Source organism: Mesoplodon bidens (genome assembly GCF_964165515.1).
Source record: "Mesoplodon bidens genome assembly, contig: HAP1_SCAFFOLD_1022, whole genome shotgun sequence".
In the NCBI taxonomy this organism is placed as follows: domain Eukaryota; kingdom Metazoa; phylum Chordata; class Mammalia; order Artiodactyla; family Ziphiidae; genus Mesoplodon; species Mesoplodon bidens.
This window is the reverse complement of record NW_027671884.1, coordinates 24421-46424: the sequence shown is the minus strand read 5'-3', so window position 1 is coordinate 46424 and position 22004 is coordinate 24421. Positions and strand designations below refer to the sequence as shown.

General features: G+C 34.8%; 1 protein-coding gene across 2 annotated transcripts in view; it reads right to left on the bottom strand.

Moving 5' to 3' along the window:
- Nucleotides 1-22004, bottom strand: part of LOC308610860 (3'-5' RNA helicase YTHDC2) — a 61668-nt gene that overhangs the window by 22382 nt on the left and 17282 nt on the right. For both annotated transcript variants that reach the window (XM_081259855.1, XM_081259856.1), the window contains exons 9-19: nucleotides 19718-19844; nucleotides 19440-19505; nucleotides 14205-14383; nucleotides 13864-13960; nucleotides 13698-13785; nucleotides 13531-13611; nucleotides 11529-11611; nucleotides 5513-5618; nucleotides 3952-4071; nucleotides 3368-3640; nucleotides 514-640 (exon numbers count right to left, since the gene is read on the bottom strand). In XM_081259855.1, the coding sequence (XP_081115981.1) occupies nucleotides 514-640; nucleotides 3368-3640; nucleotides 3952-4071; nucleotides 5513-5618; nucleotides 11529-11611; nucleotides 13531-13611; nucleotides 13698-13785; nucleotides 13864-13960; nucleotides 14205-14383; nucleotides 19440-19505; nucleotides 19718-19844 (1347 nt within the window). The remainder of the gene's footprint in view (nucleotides 1-513; nucleotides 641-3367; nucleotides 3641-3951; nucleotides 4072-5512; nucleotides 5619-11528; nucleotides 11612-13530; nucleotides 13612-13697; nucleotides 13786-13863; nucleotides 13961-14204; nucleotides 14384-19439; nucleotides 19506-19717; nucleotides 19845-22004) is intronic.

Genomic DNA, 22004 nt, shown 5'->3' with positions numbered 1-22004 from the left:
GTACTATGCCACTCAAAAAGAAATTCAAAGGAGCAATTCTAAAATGAAATAGCAAAACTGACATTTTCTTTAAAAAAAAAAAATCAAGTGCCTTCAAGTGATTACTAGTTGTTTTATGTTCCAAAAATATAAAGGCCAGCTTTCATATAAATCTATATAAATTTTTGTAATTTCTCTTTCATAGAGCTAAATATTTATTAATAGTGACAAAATATAACAAGTACAATCTCTAAATTGATTTTTGCCAACAAATATATTATAAATTGATCATTGCCAACAGTATCAAAAAGCATTCATATATTTCTCAACTATAGCTTCTACAATATCATTTTTTTAATCAACAAACAAAAGTTGAGGTCATGCAGAAGTCTACAAAGCAGTTCATGAACATAAGATATACAACATGATAATGTCATAAAAATAATATAAGATGGCATTAGTTAACACTAGAAATACTATAAGGTACAGGCAACTCTCAGTAGTTTAAATAGGTTCTTTGGAGGAAAACTTTACCTGATGCTCTAAGTTGACCAAGCAACTGAGTTCTCATGCCTATGATTATTTCCATAGTAGCTTGTGAAAGAAAATTCTTTTCACAAAAGGCTCGCTCCCACCCATCACTTCGAGCCTTCTGCCATGCCTATAAAAATATAATTACATAACAAGACACATTTCTACTCATTTCTTAGGAAGCAAAGTAACTGAAAATCACTACAATAACCACTCAAGGTCAATTCTCCTTTTTCTAATTACTTTATAAAGTCTAAGACTATGAAAAACAAAAACAAACGCATAGATACAAAGAACAGACTAATGGTTGCAAGAGGCGGGGGCTTAGAGGAGTGAGGAGAGTGGATGAAATAAGTGAAGGGGATCAAAAGGTACAAACTTTGAGCTATAAAAATAAATAAGTCCTGGGGACGTAATATATAGCATGGTGACTATGGTTAATAACACTGTACTGTATACTGGAAAGTTGCTAAGAGAGTAATTTTTTTTCATTTTTCAACATCAACATTTATTTTTGTAATGAATTTTTATTGGAGTACAGTTGATTTACAATGTTGTGTTAGTTACTGCTGCAGAGCAAAGTGAATCACTTATACATATACACATATCCACTTTTTTAGATTCTTTTCCCCTATAGGTCATTACAGAGTACTGAGTAGAGTTCCCTGTGTTATACAGTAGGTTCTCATTAGTTATCTATTTTATATATAGTAGTGTGTATATGTCAATCCCAATCTCCCAATTTATCCCTCCCCTCCCTCTTTCCCCCTTGGTAACCATAAGTTTTTTTCCTACATCTGTGACTCTATTTCTGTTTTGTAAAAAGTTCATTTGAGAGAAATTTTTTTTTGGGGGGCTCCACCGAGCGGCATGTAGGATCTTAGTTCTCCAATGAGGGATTGCACCTGCACCCCCTACACTGGAAGCGTGAAGTCTTAACCACTGGATCGCCAGGGAAGTCCCTGAGAGTAATTTTTTTAATAAATATTTTTATTGAAACATAACTGACATATAACATTAGTTTTAGGTGCATAACATAATGATTTGTATTGTAAAATCATCACAACTCTAGTTAACAGACTAGAGGGTAGACCTTAAAAGTTCTCATCACAAGAAAAAATGTTTTAACTATGTGTGGTGATGGATGTTAACTAGACTTATTGTGGTGATCATTTCACAATATATATAAATACTGTCATTAGGTTGTACACCTAAAACTAATATAATGCTATATGTCAGTAACATCTAATTTTTTAGAATAATTTTAAAATAAAATCTAAGACTTTATGACCAAATAGAACTTATCATTTTTAATTTATACTCAAATGTTATGAAAGCCATTGAGTTTATAAAATCCCAATGAGAACAGAAGTATCAGGCAACCTAAATACCTAGCTATGTAAAAATATTTACCTTTACAAATGTGCCTGCTAACTTTCCTCCACTGAAGTATGGGAGATTTTCAATTAAGCTGTCATAATACCATTTATATCTAAGAAACCTGCCACTCCAGGCCTCTAAAAATAATATTTATATCAGCCTCCTAATCTGTCTGAGAATGGAAAGTGGGATTCCTAGAAATCACCTATATGTAGTATAATGGAGCTCTCTTTGAAAATGAGTTCTCTTGCTTTGGAATGTAACTGAAAGACAAAAGCAGTAATTTACCTTCTCTTGTTTTTGAAGGAGCTGGGGAAAAAACAAAGAATAGATAGGAATTCTACTCCAAATCTCCCCCCAGTTATAATCACTCAACTGATCTACTATAATATATGGTATCTAATAGACCAAATTAATAGCAATGCATCAACCACTATTCAATAATGCCCACAAAAGACCTTACAATTATTTTTTTAATTGTATGTATTGGAAAAATCCTGTATGTCTGGAAAAGAGTACTTTCTGCAAAAACACAATTTTTTAATGTACAGATACAGCCTACATTCAAGAGAACTGAAGGATAAATAACATGTCTACCTTTTCAAGAAATAACATATTCTTCCCCCACATAGCTGAATTTCTAAATTATATATCATTTCCTTTACTCAGGCTCACTATCCTTATCTTTTCTTTCCCATTTATCACTTTCCTCAATTTCTCACTATTATCTTAAGATTTTTAAGTGATTCTTGGATTTTGCTTTATAAAATTAAATTCTTAACATAGTGCCTTGAGCACACAAGAAAGGAACGCACTGTAAAAAATCAATAAATGGATATTAAATTCAAGATAATTTTCTTCTAAGTTTTGTTCTATATACTTTGAATAATATACAATGTTTCTTAACTAAAATTTTAGAGCATTCCTAAACAAGATATGATTAAAGATAAGGAATTTGGGTTTATAAAAAAGAAATATACATATAAGTATAAATAAAAATAAATATATACATAGTCCTACAAGGAGAAAACTGAGAAAATGAAAGAAAAAAGTAGAGAAAAACATGATAATTTTAACATATTAACAGTTTAGGGAGGTATTTTTCTGAGCAATTAATAAAATATGACTTTATAATGAAACAAAATTAACAGAATCATATCTATTTTTTAATTTGTTACACTTACCCTAGAAATGTGTTTAACCAACAACACTTCAAAAATAAAATGACAGGGGCCTCCCTGGTGGCGCAGTGGTTGAGAGTCCGCCTGCCGATGCAGGGGATGCGGGTTCGTGCCCCGGTCTGGGAGGATCCCATATGCCGCGGAGCGGCTGGGCCCGTGAGCCGTGGCCGCTGGGCCTGCGCATCCGGAGCCTGTGCTCCGCAACGGGAGAGGCCACAACAGTGAGAGGCCCGCATACCACACACCAAAAAAAAAATAAAATAAAATAAAATAAAATAAAATGACAATAATAGTACCTGGAATGCTCTGAGAAGTGCCATGTGGTCACTGAAAGTCCCTGCAGTGAAACGTTTCCTACAAAGCATAGCTGCACGTTTTTGAGAGGCCTGCATTGGCAGGACAAAAGGATCTCGATAGGCTAGTATGCAGGCAATTGTAAGGATGGGGTCCAGACACTTTAACACCACAGCACACAGGACCATTTTACCAAGATGTGGTTCTACTGGCAAGTCAGCCAAATGATATCCAAGTTCAGTGAGATCTTCCCAAGCATTCATTGCATCTATTGTCTAAATAAAAGGATATAAAATAGAACTTGACATGACCAAAAACTGTTTAATCAAACCACATACTTAAAAATCCATAAGTAAGATACAAGAACATAAATTTTCTTTTGCTACTGTACCTCATAAAAAATATATTTTGCTTCAAATATATTATGTAAAAATGAACTATACCTACTGTGTTACTATAATTACCACGAGAGTATTTATTATTCAAAATACATAATATGAAGATAATTTTTTTAGGTACAAAATTAGTTAAGACATTTCTCAATTGGTTTAAATTTCAGGTAAAATGAAACTATTAAGACACCAACCTTAAGCATGTGCACAGCATTTCTTACAATTAAAGCTGGTGGAGGTTCAGGAGCTTTCATAAGGAAATCAGCAATAGGACAATTAACTGGGGCTAAGAGCTTGGTATGTAAACAAAGTTCCTGTAAATAAGAACAGCAAATAATTTTGAAATACTGACACTTATAATTGATATTTATTTTTTAAAAAATCCTGGGAACTATAGTTTCCCAACACAGACTAGCAGAGTCTCTGATTAAAATGAACAGCAGAGGGAACAATGTTCTTCTATGAAAGATGGGCTCATACTTTAGAGCGAGAATCTTAATAACCATCCTCCATCAACTGCGGGCAATGTCTCCTCACACAGTTCATATATATAACAATAACAGTCACTGTCCAAAAATCTTTTTTTTCCCTTTATATTACATTCTAGAATCTTTTATCCATTCAACAAATATTTAAGTGCTTGCTAGGTGCCAGGCACCACGTATCAAGTTGGAGAAAAAGAAGAGGATAGGCAGATACTGCACCCATGGATTTTCACTGTGTGTGAAAAACAGAATAATTATATAATTAACTAGTTAATTACAACTGGGATAAGTGCTATGAAGGATACAGGGAACTAAAGACGTAAACACAAGTTCAAGAAAGAGTAGGAGGAGGCAGCCATGGGAAGTCAAAGACAATTTCTCTGAGTAAATGACACTTAAATTAAGATGTATAGATTAATTAGGAGTTAAACAGAAAAGGAATAAGGGGGCGGTTTCAATGGAGAGGGGATAGCACATATGAAGGCCCTAAGATAGAAGGAAATAAAATGTGCTTCAGAAATTGGAACTACTGGTATGAGCAGAGAGAAGAGGAAAGGCAAGAATTAAAAAATTAAAACTGGAGACACAAGCAGGAGAGATATTTGCATTTTATCCTAAGAAGAATAGAAAATGGCACACAGGCATGGAGAAGTGGGAAGTCATCCAGGTACCTGGATGCCAAAAATATGACCCAGTGTCTCTTTAAGGTTTGGAAGCCAGCATCTAGCTCAGCACACCAGAGAATCAAATTAATGCACTTCTGATAGTTTTCCCTAGAAAGTACATAGTGTTTGGCTGTTCCATGAAGTCAGAAAACCAAAAGGAAAACAATTCATACAGGCCAGGAAATCTCAGTGAACTCACTTCCAAAACTACCAAGGTAAGATCAGCATCTTAAACTGAGATTTTGGTATTATCTTTTGTACTTTAAATGATTTGTTTTCTACTTCTTATTGAGAATTTAAAAGGTGAACACTCATGTGGTTGACAGACTCCTAGAATGTTACATTAAAAAAAAATGTATCTATAAACCATACAAAAATTCAAATGCACTCAAGTAATTCTTTTAAATTTGGAGGTTTTTGAGTTAAATTTTCTTATACAGAAAAAAATATTAGTTATATATAACCACCCTCCATAATATATATTTTATAATTTTATTTTATAAATTGATTTTTTAAAAGTCCAATCAGTATAAGTTGAAATGGTCCCTCTCCTCCCTCACCCACAAAAAAAATAGCCTTTTAGATAGAGTTAAGTAAATTTCCACCTGTAATGGCATTCTCAAAAGTTCTGGAGTCTGAAATTCCAACATATTCTGGAATCGAAGTCTACTGAACAGCCGGAAACAAATTCCAGGTCTACATCGCCCTGCCCTTAAAATTGAAACACAAAATTAAGGCTCAAACAAGGAATAAAGACTATAATAAGGAAACTGTAAAAGTAATATGATTTAGGAGACAGAACAATGAACCAGTATCAGGGCATCTGAGTCTGAACCTCTACTCTGATACTGATCCCCTAACCTTTGAAAAGGTACTTCACATTTGTGGGACTCAATTATTTCATTTATAAAGTGAGATTCATAAATGACAAGTAATATTACCTACAAGTAATACTTCTAAGACAATGGTAAAAATTTATATACTACATATATATATATACACATATATATACACACACAAAAATAAAAGTGAGTAAAAAATAAGGCATGAATAAATATATGGTAATTTAAATTTAATCAATTTTACAGAGCTGATACTAAGCACTGTGTTTAGGCCCACTAAACACAGAGTTGTGGAAGTTATGCATTACACAAATCTAAGGGAGTGTCATTTACCCCACGGATCATAGAGACTTGCATAATTTTCTGCAAAGCACTAGAAATACATCTTGAGGAAAAGCAGTCACTTTTAATTTCATCCAAAGTCCCTGTATCAGCTAATAGCAAGGCTGAATATGCCAAGTGACAGAGATACAGAAATATCCCTACGTAGCCTCACAAAGCTCATAATCCAAAGAGACAAACCTAACTATAACACAGTGTGATACAAGTCAGAAAATCTGACATTGTTGGACCATTCCTTCCTTCATCAAATATTTCCCTCACTACATACCCATTAGCTTTCCCACCTATCCAGCCTCCTCTGAAAGACTTCTATCCTTCCCAGTCCTTAAATGTTGGTGTTCCTCTGAGGTCAGACCTTAGCCCTCTGCTCTCCTTATTCTGCTCTCTCCCAAGTGATATTAATAATCCTCCTAACTTCAAATTCCATCCATCTAGGTCTCCTTATCCTAATTCTAGACCTATATTTCAGAAGGCTCTTAGCTCCACTTGTATTTTCCACAGTCAACTCAAACAACACAACCAAAAATTAATTCTCCCCACATAACCACGCTTCACATTTTCCCCGACAATAGCACCAGCATCCACAAAATTTTTGTAGAAACCTGCAAGACATCCTTCATTCCACTCTATTCCTTACCCCCCCCACCCCCTGGAAATACAATCACCAATATTACTCTCCTGAATATCTCTTGAATTACTTACAGGCATACCTCAGAGATATTTCAGGTTCGGTTCCAGACCATGGCAATAAAGCAAACATTGCAATAAAGTGAATCACAAGAATGTTTTGGTTTCCTAGTACACAGAAAAGTTATGTTTACACTATACTGTAGTACATTATGCGTGCAATAGCATTACATCTAAATAAATAACGTGCATACCTTAATTTAAAAAATACTTTATTATTAAAAAACGCTAGCCGGGCTTCCCTTGTGGCGCAGTAGTTGAGAGTCCACCTGCCGATGCAGGGGACGCGGGTTCATGCCCCGGTCCAGGAAGATCCCACATGCCGTGGAGCGGCTGGACCCATGAGCCATGGCCGCTGAGCCTGCGTGTCCGGAGGCTATGCTCCGCAGCGGGAGAGGCCACAACAGTGAGAGGCCGCGTACCGCAAAAAAAAAAAAAAAACCACTAGCCATCATTCAAGACTTCAAAGTCATAGCCTCTTTGCTGGTGGAGAGTCATGCCTCAGTGTTGATGGCTGCTGACTGATCAGCTGAAGGCTGGAGGCTGTGGCAATTTGTTAAAATAAGACAATAATGAAGTTTGCCACATCAACGGCCACTTCCTTTCATAAACTATTTCCCTGAAGCATGCCATGCTGTTGAATGGATAGCATTTTACCCAGAGAACTTCTTTCAAAATCAGAGTCAATTCTCTCAAACCCTGCTGCTGCTTTATCAACTAAGTTTACATACTATACTCCTTTGTTGTCATTTCAACAATCTTTACAGCATCTCGACCAGGAGTAGATTCTATCTGAAGAAACCACTTTCTTTGCTAATCCATAAGAAGCAACTCCTCATCTGTTAAAGTTTCATCATGTGATTGCAGCAATTCAGTCACATCTTCAGGCTCTACTTCTAATTCTAGTTCTCCTGCTATTTCCACCACATTTGCAGTTATTTCCTCCTTCAAAGTCATCCATGAGGGTTGGAGTCAACTTCTTCCAAACTCCTGTTAATGCTGATATTTTGACGTCTCCCCATGAATCACAAATGTTACTAATGGCATCTAGAGTGGTGAATCCTTTCTAGAAGGTTTTCAATTTACTTTGCCCAGATCCATCAAAGGAATCACTATTTATGGCAATTATAACCTTACAAAATGTATTTCTTAATGAATAAGACTTGAAAGCTGAAGTTACTCTTTGATCTATGGGCTGAAGAATCAATGTTGTGTTAGCAGGCAAGAAAACAATATTAATCTCGTTGCGCATCTCAATTAGAGTTCTTGGGTGACCAGGTGCATTGTCAATGAGCAGTAGTATTTTGAAAGGAGTCACTTTTTCTGAGCAGCAGGTCTCAAAAGTGGGCTTAAAATAGTCAGTAAACCATGCTGTAAACAAATGGGCTGTCATCCAGCCTTTGTTGTTCCATTTATAAAGCATAGGCAGAGTAAATTTAACATAATTCTTAAGGACCTTAAGACTTTTAAAATGGTCAGTGAGCACTGGCTTCAACTTCAAGTCACCACTTGCATTAGCCCCTAACAAGAGAGTCAGCCTGTCCTAGGTGGCATTTTCTTCCAAGAAATGGCTGTTTTCCAAGGAAAATCTGTTTAGTGTAGCCACCCTCACTATCTTAGCTAAATCTTCTGGATAACTTGCTGTAGCTTCTACATCAGCACTTGCTGCTTCACCTCCACTTTTATGTTATGAAGATGGCTTCTGTCCTTAAACCCCATGAAACAGCCTCTGCTAGCTTCAAACTTTTCTTCTGCAGCTTCCTCACCTCTCTCAGCCTTCACAGAATTGAATAGAGTTAGAACCTTGCTCTGGTTTAGGCTTTGGCTTAAGAGAACATTGTGGCTGATCTGATATTCTATCCAGACCACTAAAACTTTCTCCACATCAGCAATAAGGCTGTTTCAATTTCTTATCATTCATGTGTTCAATGGAGTAGCACTTTTTATTTCATTCAAGAACTTTTCCTCCACATTCACAACCTGGCTAACTGGTGCTAAGAGGCCTAGCTTTCGGCCTGTCTTACGTTTTGACATCCCCTCCTCACTAAGCTTATTCACTTCTAGCTTTTGATTTAAAGTGAGAGAAGTGCGACTCTTCCTTTTACTTGAACACTTAGGTGCCATTGTAGGGTTCTTAATTGGCCTGATTTCAGTATTGTGTCTCAGGGAATAGGGAAGCCCAAGAAGAAGGAGAGAGATGGGAAATAGCTGATCAGTGGAGCAGTCAGAACACACACAATATTTATGGATTAAGTTTGCCTTCTTATACGAGCACAGTTCATGGTACCCCAAAACAATTACAATAATAACATCAAAGACCACTGATCAGAGATCACCATAACAAATATAATAATAATGAAAAAGTTTGAAATATTTCAAGAATTACCAAAATGTGACACAGAGACAAGAAATGAGTTCTCGGGTGACCAGGTGCTGATAGACTTGTTCAACACGGGGTGCACAAGATTGCCATAAACCTTCAATTTGTAAAAATTTCAGTATCTGAGAAGTGCAGTAAGGGGAGGTATGCCTATATTTCTCTTTATTTCAACCACCACTATAATAATTCAGGCTACTCTCATCTCTCCCTTATTGTAAATGACAGGGTTAATGAAAAGAGTCTCCTACTGGGGTCCTCCTACCATCATTTTTGTCTCTACCTATTCATTCCTCAAAAAGATGAAAGAATAATATAACCATGTTATTAAGAAGAAAAAGAAGAGAGAGAAAATACAAAATGGTCCTAGAGGACCAGTCTGCAACTTACCTCTTTCCACTCATTTTTCATTATTCTCCTCTAAACTAAACTCCATCCAAACAACTTTCTTTGTCACTCTTGCCTTTAGGCCTCTGTGAATGCTCTCCCTCTGCCAGAAATGGCTTCCCAAAATACCTATTTAATCATATTTGTCTCAGATTCTATCTTTTTTTTTTTTTTTTTTTGCAGTACGCGGGCCTCTCACTGCTGTGGCCTCTCCCGCTGCGGAGCACAGGCTCCGGACGCGCAGGCTCAGCAGCCATGGCTCACGGGCCTAGCCGCTCCGCGGCATGTGGGATCTTCCCGGACCGGGGCACGAACCCGTGTCCCCTGCATCGGCAGGCGGACTCTCAACCACTGCGCCACCAGGGAAGCCCTCAGATTCTATCTTAACTCCTCTAGAAGCATTACCTAGTTACAGTGCAGATCACATAGTATTAAAATTGCTTAATTTACTGGATTCCAAGATGGACTGCAACATTTCCCCATCTCAAACTTTACCCATCAGACCATAGTTTATTCATCATTGCACCCCTAACACTTGCACAGTGAAGGCTGGCAAAAAACATCTGTTGAAAAAGATGACAAAGAAAATTTCTATAATTTCTGATTTTTATCCTTGATAATATACTATTAACACGGTGTAAGTCCAGCTCAATGTGCCAAGCCACACTTGTCATAAGAAGACAACTGACACAATAACAACAACAAATAACAACAACAAAGAGCATTCTATGAAGTTATAAAGTACAGAAATCAATGTATCCACCGTCTACAGTAGGCAGCACTCTTAAAGTCAGTATCTGATGTTTTCTTGTTAGTTAAAATGCAAGAAAAATTAGTCAAATAATTACTGAAAAATATGACTCTTTTTAATCTTGCCTTTTTAAAAATGAAAAAGTAATGCAAGTATGTGCTAAAGTAAATAACCGAAATACAAAAAATACAAAAATAAAAATTGTCTCCTTCCTCCAAGAGCCCCACAAATCCTCCTTCTCAGAGTCAACAATCATTGTTAGACACACACAACATATGTGTGTCTAAATATACATGCAAACATACACATGCATAGATATTTTTTAGAACAAGAAAATACTAGATACATGTTTTATACCTTACTTTTTTCAATTAATATGAGTTTCTGAAAACTCATTCCATATAAAACACATACATCTACATATTTCCTTTTAACAGTTACTTAGTATAACATTGTGTGACAATAATATAATTTGCTTAATCACTTCACTACTTATGAATACTACAGTGTTCCTAGACTTTTCACTACTACACATAATACTGCAAAAAACATTCTTAAACATACATCTTAGCACACATACTATAAGTGCCACATACTTGGCACACATTTATCCTGAGTACAAGTATACTCAGGATAAATTATGAGAAGAAGAATCCACTGCTAAAGGGGAGATCTGGATAAACAGTTTCAAATCAGCCTCTGAAGAAGTCACATCAATATACACTCCCATCAGCAAACTGTGAAAGCCTATTATTGGTCCATGCTTTTGTAAACTCTTGTTGTGTGTGCTGTTAAAAGTTTTCACTGATGCCAATCTGATAAGTAAAAAGTAGTACCTCATTAATTTGCATTTCTTTAGGTATATATGAGATATATGTGGTATACGTGAGGTTAACGTAGTGGTCTTTATTTAATTGATTTTCATGGAGCTTTTTTTGTATTGTACAGAAATGAGTCCTACATCTTATACTGCTTTTATTTTGGTTTTTTAAGTTTCTTATGTCTTCTGAGTGTAGATCATACTAGACAAAAATTTTTATTTTTAACATCACCTAAATTCAACTTTTAAAATAAGTACTAAAATGGTCTGCTTTGCAAAAATAATATAAAAATTAAGACTAACATGAAAGTTTTAACATTTTATAGAAAGTAGAATATACATTAAATATGTAATACATATGAAAATGTTTCCAATTTATAGGCAATTGAATCAATGTCCATTAAATATACATTACCTGCCTTTTCGCTGTATGGCACTAGCTTTGGAAATCCACACCATTTTTAACATTGTAACAAAATTCAGTGCATCGAAGGATTTCTGTAATATTTAAATCACCTTCATGTTAATACATAAAAGGTATTTAAGAAGAAATAGCAGAAAACATTATGAATATATTTTAGCACATCGAGTTTAATTCAAAGTCCCTTTTGATTAATTAGAACAGGACACTGATTTTTAAAAAATCCAGATTTCTGGTCACAAACATTCTAAGGAAAAATAATGAAAACTAAACTTAGAAGAGCTGTAAAACGTCCTCATTCTGTGCCTTGCTAAGCTATCTGTTTTTCTCTGCTACACTTGGATAATGGCAGTCAGTTCTCATAAGGCATCAAGATTGGAGAGAACTGATCTATTCCTTGAGGTCATTTTCTATCAGATTTACGTCACTGTGGGTAATAGGAGTGACCAGGGAAAGACGTTTGCTGAAATGCTTTCCAGGAAGCTGATCGGAAGAATAACAATAATCACTAAAGTAATCCTATTCCCAACTGAATAATTTTTAACCCCTTCCATTTTACTTCCTGCTGAACTACTAATGCAGTTAGCCTATCCAGAATGTTACAAAAGATAAAGTAAAAAAGAACCATTACTATTCCCATACTTTCACTTCTAAAGTGGAAACTTACGTAGAAAAATATTTTAAAAGAATTCATTGCTAGAATATATATATCAATCCTTCAGTGACCTTGCACTTTCCTTTTCATAAAATAACTACATAGAGCAAATACAAATGTGTTCTCATAATTGTTTAATTATGGGATTTTTAGAAAAGATGCTGCTTATTTTGTTTTTAATAAAATGTTACATTTAACAATTTTGTATATAAAATAACTTTTGGTACTACCATCACAGTTAACTTGATAAATAACACCTAAAGGTAATTAATTTTTTCACATTAAAAATGATCATTTATATCCACTAGAACAGATATAATTTGCTTTCCCAACATGGATAGCATTGCTCTCCTTGAAAAATCAATTACCTCTATCACTTTCAATTATTTCAGTGAAAGGATAGACCAAAATTAAGGGTGCTGAGAATTGCTGGGCATTCCAACACTAAAAGGAAATAAATGCTGCCTTTTATTTATATCAGGAGTTGGCAGTAAATATTTTAGCCTTTGCAGAGTGGGTCTGTTGCAACTACTCAAATCTGCCACTGGAGTGTGAAAGCAGCCACAGATGATGGGTAAAAAGTAGACATGGCAGTATTCCAACAAAATTTATTTTTATGAAAGCAGGTGATGGGACCAATTTTACTGCTAGTCATCATGTGCTGAAGCCTGGTTTTATGTTTGTTTTCTATCAGCATGGTTCTCTTGAACTAAGTATCTTTTGAATATCTACTATATGTGGAGCACTGGAGATATAACAATGAACAAGAGAGACACAGTCCATGCCCATGAGTAGAAAGAAAACATACAAAATATGTAATCAAATTCCCACATTGACAAAATTTTCACTGTAACTAGCCAAATCCTTTATTTTATTCCTAATATTTAGTGAGCAGAGGCTAAATTTTTTGTATAATTTGTTAAAATAACAAGACAGATCCTACAAACTGAATTGTTTAAGGTAGAATATTTACTTTAGTGAAACCAACATTTACTACGTTAAATTCATCTTAGAACCAGAAATTTTACCATTAAAATGAATTCTGGGGCTTCCCTGGTGGCGCAGTGATTGAGGGCACGCCTGCTGACGCAGGGGACACGGGTTCGTGTCCCAGTCCGGGAAGATCCCACATGCCGCAGAGCGGCTGGGTCCGTGAGCCATGGCCACTGAGCCTGTGCGTCTGGAGCCTGTGCTCCACAACGGGAGAGGCCACAACAGTGAGAGGCCCGCGTACCGCAAAAAAAAAAAAAAAAAAAAAAAGAATTCTGCTTATAAAAGCATTTATTGTTATGGAACTTAACCTTCGTCATTTAGGTAAAAATACAACTTATCCATACATACCTCTTTCACTTTACCAGAATCAATAACAAAGACAACGTCATTGACCGTGATGCTGGTTTCAGCAATATTGGTGGAAAGGATCTGCAATAGGATATTATGTTATCGTTAATATGAAAGCAAAACCAATGACTAATAAAATGGAAAAAAGAAGATTTTATGAAGCTTACTATTTTTCGAACACCTGCAGGTGGGTTTTTTAATATCTTCTTTTGATCGGATGTTTGCATATTTGAATGAAGCATAAAGACTTGGTACCTGTCGGCAATTAAGAGAAAATACACTGTGGTACCTAACTGTTATTTAATGCAATAAATATAAAGCTTTAGCTTTTACCTATGAGTATTGTCAGCGAACCGCTTGTCATCAAACAGGATGCGATCCCTCAGACCAACAATTTCATCATATCCAGGAAGGAAAATCAATATTGCACCTTGAAGAAGAATGACTTTTTTTTAAACATTAAATCTCTTTGTAAAACGAGAATCAATCAAAACAACTAGCTAAAATGAACTACATCATGTGTTTTCAAGTACTAATAAACTCGAATACTTATGACACAAGATTATTTGTGCATTATCAATAAAATTGTATAAAAATTTGTACACACACAAAATACTAAATTTAAGTCAAAGAATATATTTTTGCTTCAGTTCTTTTAGACAATACTTATTTACCAGAATCACAACTATGGCAGATATTGTATAGAAGATGCATGATCAAATCCAAGTCTACTTTTTCATCATCAAAACTATGGTGATAAGCTTTCAGAAGCTCTCTGTCTTCTGCACTGAGATCACTCCCATTTGTTTGAACCAAAGAACTTTCATCTAAATTTCCAAATTCCAATGAAGCACTAGAAAAGAAAAACATAGACCAAGTCAAATTTCATTAAAAAGAGTAACCCTTAAAGGCCAATGATTCCCATTATGTCCATGTTCAAATTTTCAATATACTCTAAAGAGGGTAAGTGACAATTAATACTCTAACTATAATGTAATTCATATTTTGGCTTCAAGTATATTATTCAAAGTAAAATTTGGCAATAAGTGTTTTTAAAAAAACTCTATCTGAAGACATTTCTCCAAAGGAAATATACAAACAGCCAATAAGCACATGAAAATACGTTCAACATCATTAGTCATGAGAGAAATGAAATTCAAACCACAATGAGATACCACTTCACACCCACTAGGATGCCTATAATAAAAAAGACAGATAATAATAAGTGTGAGAGAGGGTGTGAAGAAATATTGTGGAAATATTGGAAACCTATATTCCTATATTGGAAATTGGAACCCTAATACACTGCTAGTGGGAATGTAAAATGGTGCAACCACTTTGGAAAACAATGTGGCAGATCCTCGAAACTGTTAAACATAGTGTTACCATATGGCCCAGCAGTTAGACTCCTAGGTATATAGACAAGAAGAAATGAAAATATATGTCCACATAAAAATCTGTATACAAATGTTTATACCAGTACTATTCATAACATCCCAAAAGTGTAAACAACCTAAATGTTCATCAATTGATGAATGGACAGACAAACTGTGGTCTATCCATAGAATGGAATATTACTCAGTCATTAGAAAGATGCTACAACATGTACAAACCTTGAAAACACTATGCTAAGTGAAAGAACCAACCACAGAAGATCACATATTATATGATTCCATTTATATGAACTGTCCAGAACAGATAAATCTATAGAAATGGGAGGTAGATGAGTGGTTGCCTAGGGCTGCTAAAGTTGGGGGAAACTAGAAGTGACCTCTAATGAGCATAGATTTGTTTTTGGGGTGATGAAAATGTTCTCAGAATTGGCTGTGGTGATGACTGCATAACTCTTTGAACATACGTACTAAAAACCACTGGATTATACACTTAAATAGGTGAATTATATGGTATGTGAATTTTATCTCAATAAAACTTAAAAAAACACAAACTTTTGGTCGTCATTTACATTTTCTTAATAGGTTGTTTCTAATTGTTCATTATTATAAACAATATTCTGGAGAATAGTTCATTTATAAAACAAAAACACTCTACAGGTATCAGCTTAAAATGACTACTAATTCAGTTATCCTGTACTAAAAGCAGGTTGATTATGCTATTTCCCGAAAGCCAAAGTCAGTAGAAATTACTGAAATAACCCCCTTGCTTCTTCATCCTGTATGTGAAAATATAAAACTGCCATCACTAGTAATTATAAATATGATTTCTAGAAAGTTCAGTTAAAGCCCAATCTTTCTTAAAGAGCTTAGCAGAAAAATAACATAAGACTGCTTTCAGGGACTTCCCTGGTGGTGCAGTGGTTAAGAATCTGCCTGCCAATGCAGGGGACATGGGTTCAAGCCCTGATCTGGGAAGATCCCACATGCCACAGAGCAACTAAGCCTGTGCACCACAACTACTGAGCCTGCGCTCTAGAACCCATGAGCCACAACTACTGAGCACACAAGCCACAACTACTGAAGCCCACACGCCTATAGCCCGTGCTCCGCAACAAAGATAAGCCACGGCGATGAGGAGCCCGTGCACCGCAACAAAGAATAGCCCCCGCTCGCCGCGACTAGAGAAAGCCCATGTGCAGCAACAAAGACCCAATGCAGCCAAAAATAAATAAATAAATAATTTTTTTTAAAAAAAAGACTGCTTTCAATAGGAAAAATATGAAACTTCTGCAACATTATAATTGTAGTATTTAAAATTTTTAAATCCAATTTAAAACATTCCAAGTTTTTTGTTTTGTTATTTTTACCAGGTAAATTAAGGAGTTATTATGTTCTTTGTTTAATGCTATAAACTTTAGATATCAAGTATCAATAATCCAGCAAACATAATAAATTTAATTTAAATATTTTAAATTTATAGTTGACAACATCATGATCTGTGGAATAAAAAGAAAGCTGACTTAGCCAGGATAATTAAAATATTATCCAGATAACTGTTTTACATGGTAATCTGTAGTACGTATTGAGCTACACCAAACACCGTAACAATATCTGGAACATTCGAAGTGTTAGCATTAAAAGGATTGCAAGTTCTGGTGCTATTAATGAAATGATAATAAAACCCACCACACCAGAATTAGCATTTGGATCTGCCAAGACTTTGAGACTCTACATTATCATTTAATGAAATTAAAATGATAAAACTAATTTCATATTTCAAATGTTTACTTCATCTAATATCCGAGACTTCATCTATAGACTTAAATACAAAAACCCAAGTCAAATAAAACATTTTATATGTTCTTGAATAATAGATGTTTTAATATATTTTAACTTCATACTCTATTATTTTTTTGACAGTCTTATAGGTTGAAAAGAGATAGAAGCTATCAATGTACTATAAAATACATTTCCTTTAAATTTCTTTTAAATATATTTTTTCTTTAAATGTCTAATCTAAACTCTATATAAATATCAAAATTTATCTAAAATAATTATCTAAAAGAAGAATTATAATAGTTTCATAGGATTTTGAAAGTATTGCCTCTTTTTTTTAAATCAAAGTAATACATGTACATAGTGTTAATAAACAACGGTTTTATAGAAGTTATAACAAAAACCCCTCTCCACTCCTAGTCACACTGCCTAGGACCTTTTTCAATTCTTTTAGCCATTTCTTTTGGTATTTACTGCCGTATTTCTAAGCAACAGGCATCTTCTGCTATTTATTGATTTAACAATTTAGTAATTATCTGTGAATTTCCAGTTAATGAAAAATGAGGTCACCACCCCCACCCCCATATAGTTTCCACACACACAAACCCATACAATTTTCGTTAAATCTGCATTCAGCTTTACTTTGCAACATAAACATTATTTACCCCTGAGCTAAATAGTAAACTATGATTACACTCCCTTTCTTCTGTAAATTTTTGGTTTTCCTTGAGTAATTACTGTCTAATTTCTATTTGCTTAGTTTTCTGTGTACTTAGCACTAATTCTTCCCAAAGTGTCCAACAAATTCATAAAATCTTTTTAATATGATCAAAACCATCAGGTAATCCTTTTTACCCCAGAGGGAACTTCCTCCTGGAGCTCTCTATCTTCTGTTTCAATGAGACTAGGCCTACTGGGCAGCTGTCATAGTAACAGCCCTGTACACCAACATACTAAGCATTTCTTTCACCTATCTCCTGTGCTGGATCTACTCTGTTCTTCTCTGTTTTACTTCACTTCCTCATTTTTGTAGGACACATTCTCTAACAGCTTTCTCATAAAAAAGTACATAGGAAATAAATTTTCCTATCCTTTTTCTACTATTTTCTATTTTTTTGTCTTTTTTTCTACTCTGTCAGCAATTTTTTTCAACTTTATCTTGCAACCCTTCTGAATTATTTTTCTGCTATCATATTTTAATTTTCAAGGGCTCTTTCTTGTTTATTCATTCTTTCAAAACTAATCACTGAACATCTATATCCAGACACTGTCCCTGAACAAAGGAGACAAGGAGCTTACTAAATTCCACTGGAGAGAAGAGACAGACAATAAACCAATAAATACAGTAAATAAGTAAATTATATAGTGTATTAGAGGATGGTAGGTCCTATGGACAAAAGAAAAAGTAGAACAGGTTAAAGAGGATCAACTGTGGGGGGAGGCAGATTGCAACAGATAGGTAAATTTGGGTAGCCCTCATGAAGATGAAATTTGAACAAAGATTTGTGGTCTGTTCCTTTTTTTTTTTTTTTTAAGCACACTGTTTTCTGGTTCATGAATATTATTTTCTATTACTATTTTTGAAGTTTTCTTCTGGTCACTGATGCTCAGTTTTATTCAACTTCTTGGGGGTTTTTGTTGTTACTGTTTATTTGATGTTTGAGTGCTTTTTCCACTCAAATGCCTGGTGATCAATCATTGGCAGTTTGTTTATTTTTAAAGAGTAAAGCACAAAAACCTCCATGTGTACAAGTGGGGAAAATTGAGTTATCTGGTTTAAAGATGGTCATTTCATTGAAGGAATACCATACCTCTTAAAGTTCTAAATCTTTTCTCTAGGCTTGGTCTGTTTTTCCAGGAAGGAATTCTCAAGTTTTCTGCCAAAGAACATAAGCATCAAACAGGAAAAGGCGATAGGGACAGCAGGGGAAGGGAGTGGATGGTATCTCAACTTTTAGTCTTTAAGTAGACTTTCACTGAAACCCCTTTTCTGTTTGATACCTTACTCCCACTCTCCCACTGTACCTGGTCACCCCAAGTCCAAACTCTAAATGGTTTAATTTTTCAATGAACTTCCTACATCCTGCTACAGTGGGAAAGAGATATCACCTGAGGGCAGGGGAGAAGGGAATCTGAAATTCCAAATACTCCTCATAGAGAATTTCAACTAACTCTGTTATTTTTTTAGCCCTTTCTTTCATTGCTTCATTCAGAAGTAGTTGAATGAGCCTCTAAGAAGTTCAAAGCTAAAATGAGGTTGTTTCTCATTGGCACTTCCCTCTTTAGGCACTCAGGCTTCAGCTTTCTTAGCTTTGCTAAGTCAAACATCAGTAATCCATTAGCCATATATCATCCAAAAATTTACTAACATCTTTCACCAGTTGCCATATCCTCTTCCATTCTCTTTGACTTTGTTAGTTTACACATTTTATACTCCTTCCTTACCATTTTAGTGAGGTTTTCGGGAAATGCAGAGAGACAAATACCATGTTTAACTGGAAATTCCCCTTCTTCTTTTTTAAGATAAAATAAAAAATAAAATAAATACTATAATACAGTGGATCTTACTAACAACCTACAAAATAACTGAAAGCTGTTATTAGAAAAACTCCTTAGAACTACAAAAAAAAATCTGGATAAGAGACTATAAATAGCCTTCATTTGTCACATTCTATGATTTATATGGCTAAGTTTTTTAAAAAGGAGTCAGGATTAATTAAAAATAGTATAAAATGTTACCTGTAAGATTCTAGAAGATCCACAATTTCAGTCTGCCCAAAGTGTTTAGCCCAATCTAAAGCCATCCTGCCAAAATTCAAAGATATCGAATTAAGAAAGAGAAATAATATTCTCAAAATTATAAAACTAGTTACTCAAATTTATTCATTCACCCATTAAAGTAGAGGTGTATGAGCAATTATTACAAATAACTTTTAATATAAAGACATATAAGAAATCAAAAAAGATATATGTAGTTATTCAAAGATATACAAAGAATGAATGCAATTTAAAATTACCAGCCATTTGATGCTTTAATATGAACATTGGCTCCCATGCTAATTAACTGTTCTACTTGACTTGAAAAACCTCGTCCTGCAGCAATCATCAAAGCTGTTGCACTGGTTTCACTATGTCTGTAATCCACTAAAAGAAGGAAAAGATACATAAATGTTACATTTCCAAATTACTTTGGAAAATCATTTTAATTTTCTTGAATGTTACGAGAATTAACCTGGGACTTGCTCCTTTACCTAAGTATATAACAGCATTGTATAACCTTTAACTCAGTTGATCCAAGAAGATCCGATACTGATGTGTCCTTAGTATAAGCAGGATGAAATAGGTACTATCAGTTGGAAGGCAGGAGAAGGAAAGATAGTTGTTAAATAAAACAGAAAAGGAAAGCTACTAACTTTGTAGAATCCTTAAGTAATCTTCCTAAATCTAGATATTGCCTTGACCAAATGATAAGATATAATTAAAGAAGAATTAAAAAGTTAATTTTCATCAGTATCTGGTAATGAATGCTTAAAAGGGCAAATGAAAAGTTCAAAATGATTTTTTGAGGTCCTTTTGTTTTGCTTTTATTACCCCATCATGTCAGGTTCTTATTATCTTAGATGCTTAATGAGAATAACACTGGCAGGAAGTTTACTTCCCATAAAACCCCTCCATGAGAAAAAAATTAAACTTTTATTGAATTTAAATTCCTTCTTAGAATATATTTCAAGCAATGCAACATACTATAATTACTGAGAACTAATTTTCATAAATTACAAAATTACAAAATTTCAGAAAGAAATCACCACTGAAAAAAAACCTCTGTAGTAAAATTTAAGATAATTACAAAAGGAAAAATTTAATTTTCCATATATACCTAATTATCCTCATTATTTAACAACCCTCTAAAACATGGTATCCGTTATTAATATAAGCCAACGGTTCTTAAGGTGGGGAGAGGGACCTATGGAGAGAATTACTTCAGGCTTTTTATTTCTGAAAACACAGATAGCTATGCGTTACTCCTAGATTAAGATTCAGTAGGTCTGGGATGGCGAGGAACATGCATTATTACAGAGATCTGCAAAGATTATGATTTGTACTCACTACATGCAAATTATTGTTTCAACGGAATATTCAATTAGGGGTATGGATAAGTGTGGGAGTTTGAAAACATCCAAAAATTCTTTAATACTCTTCCCTTCAAGGGGTGGAGCCTAATTCCCTTCTCCTTGAGTGTGAGTTGGACTAAGTGACTCATTCTAACAAATAGAATAAAGTGGAAAAGATGGTGCGCAACTTTGGAGACTAGGTCATGAAAGGTACCTATAGCTTCCTGCTTGCCTTTTCTTCTTCTCTTCTGAATCACACACTCTGGGAGAAGCCAGCTGCCACATTCTGGGAAGAATAAGGCAATCCTATGGAGAGGTCCAGATGGCAAAGAACTGAGGCCTTCAGCCAATAACCAGAGACAAACTGAAGCCTCTAGCCAACAGCCATGTGAGTGAGCCTTCTTGGAAGCAGATCCTCCAGCCCCAGTAAACCTTAAGATGACTGAACCCCTGCCAACAGCTTAACTACTATTCCATGAGTGACTAGGAACCAGAACCACTCAGTTAAGCCACTCCCAGATTCTTGACTCTCAGAAACTATGTGAAATAATAGATGTTTTAGGTTGCTAAGTTTGGGAATCATTTGTTATGCAGCAATAGATGATTAGCATCTGGTGTTCCATAGAATGCCTAGTCTTACTAAACCAGCTAATTACTACCTGGTTATACAAGATCACAGAGGGAAATTGATATGATTAAAAAAAAAATCTACCAAGCCCAAGGCTTCCTGGATCACATGAAGTATTTTCAACTCTGGTGCCAATTAAGAGTTGAGATTTTAGAAGAGAAATAAAAACATGGGAAGTAAATTACTGTTCATAGAGATACCATAACATTTTAGTTTACTACATACACATGGCCTAAGACATTAGAATACTGGGCTCCAGAAAATGTCCAATAAAACTATAAAGGAGAGGGACCTGGATGGTCATAATGGATGACCATTATCAAAGTAATAGTCTAGTACTCTCTAAAGAAATATCTAGGAAGAGGGTCAAAGATAATACAAAAATACTTTAAAATGTTTCATAAATGTTTTAAAGCAACATGTCTCAGAGTTCAAATTTCCTAACTTATGGATAGAAACCTAAATGAACTAGGTACTGGGCCATATGAGTATTTGTGGGGACCACGTTCCAAGCACAGAAAACGACAAAAGCAAAGGCCCAAAGATGGGAATGGGCCAGCATAT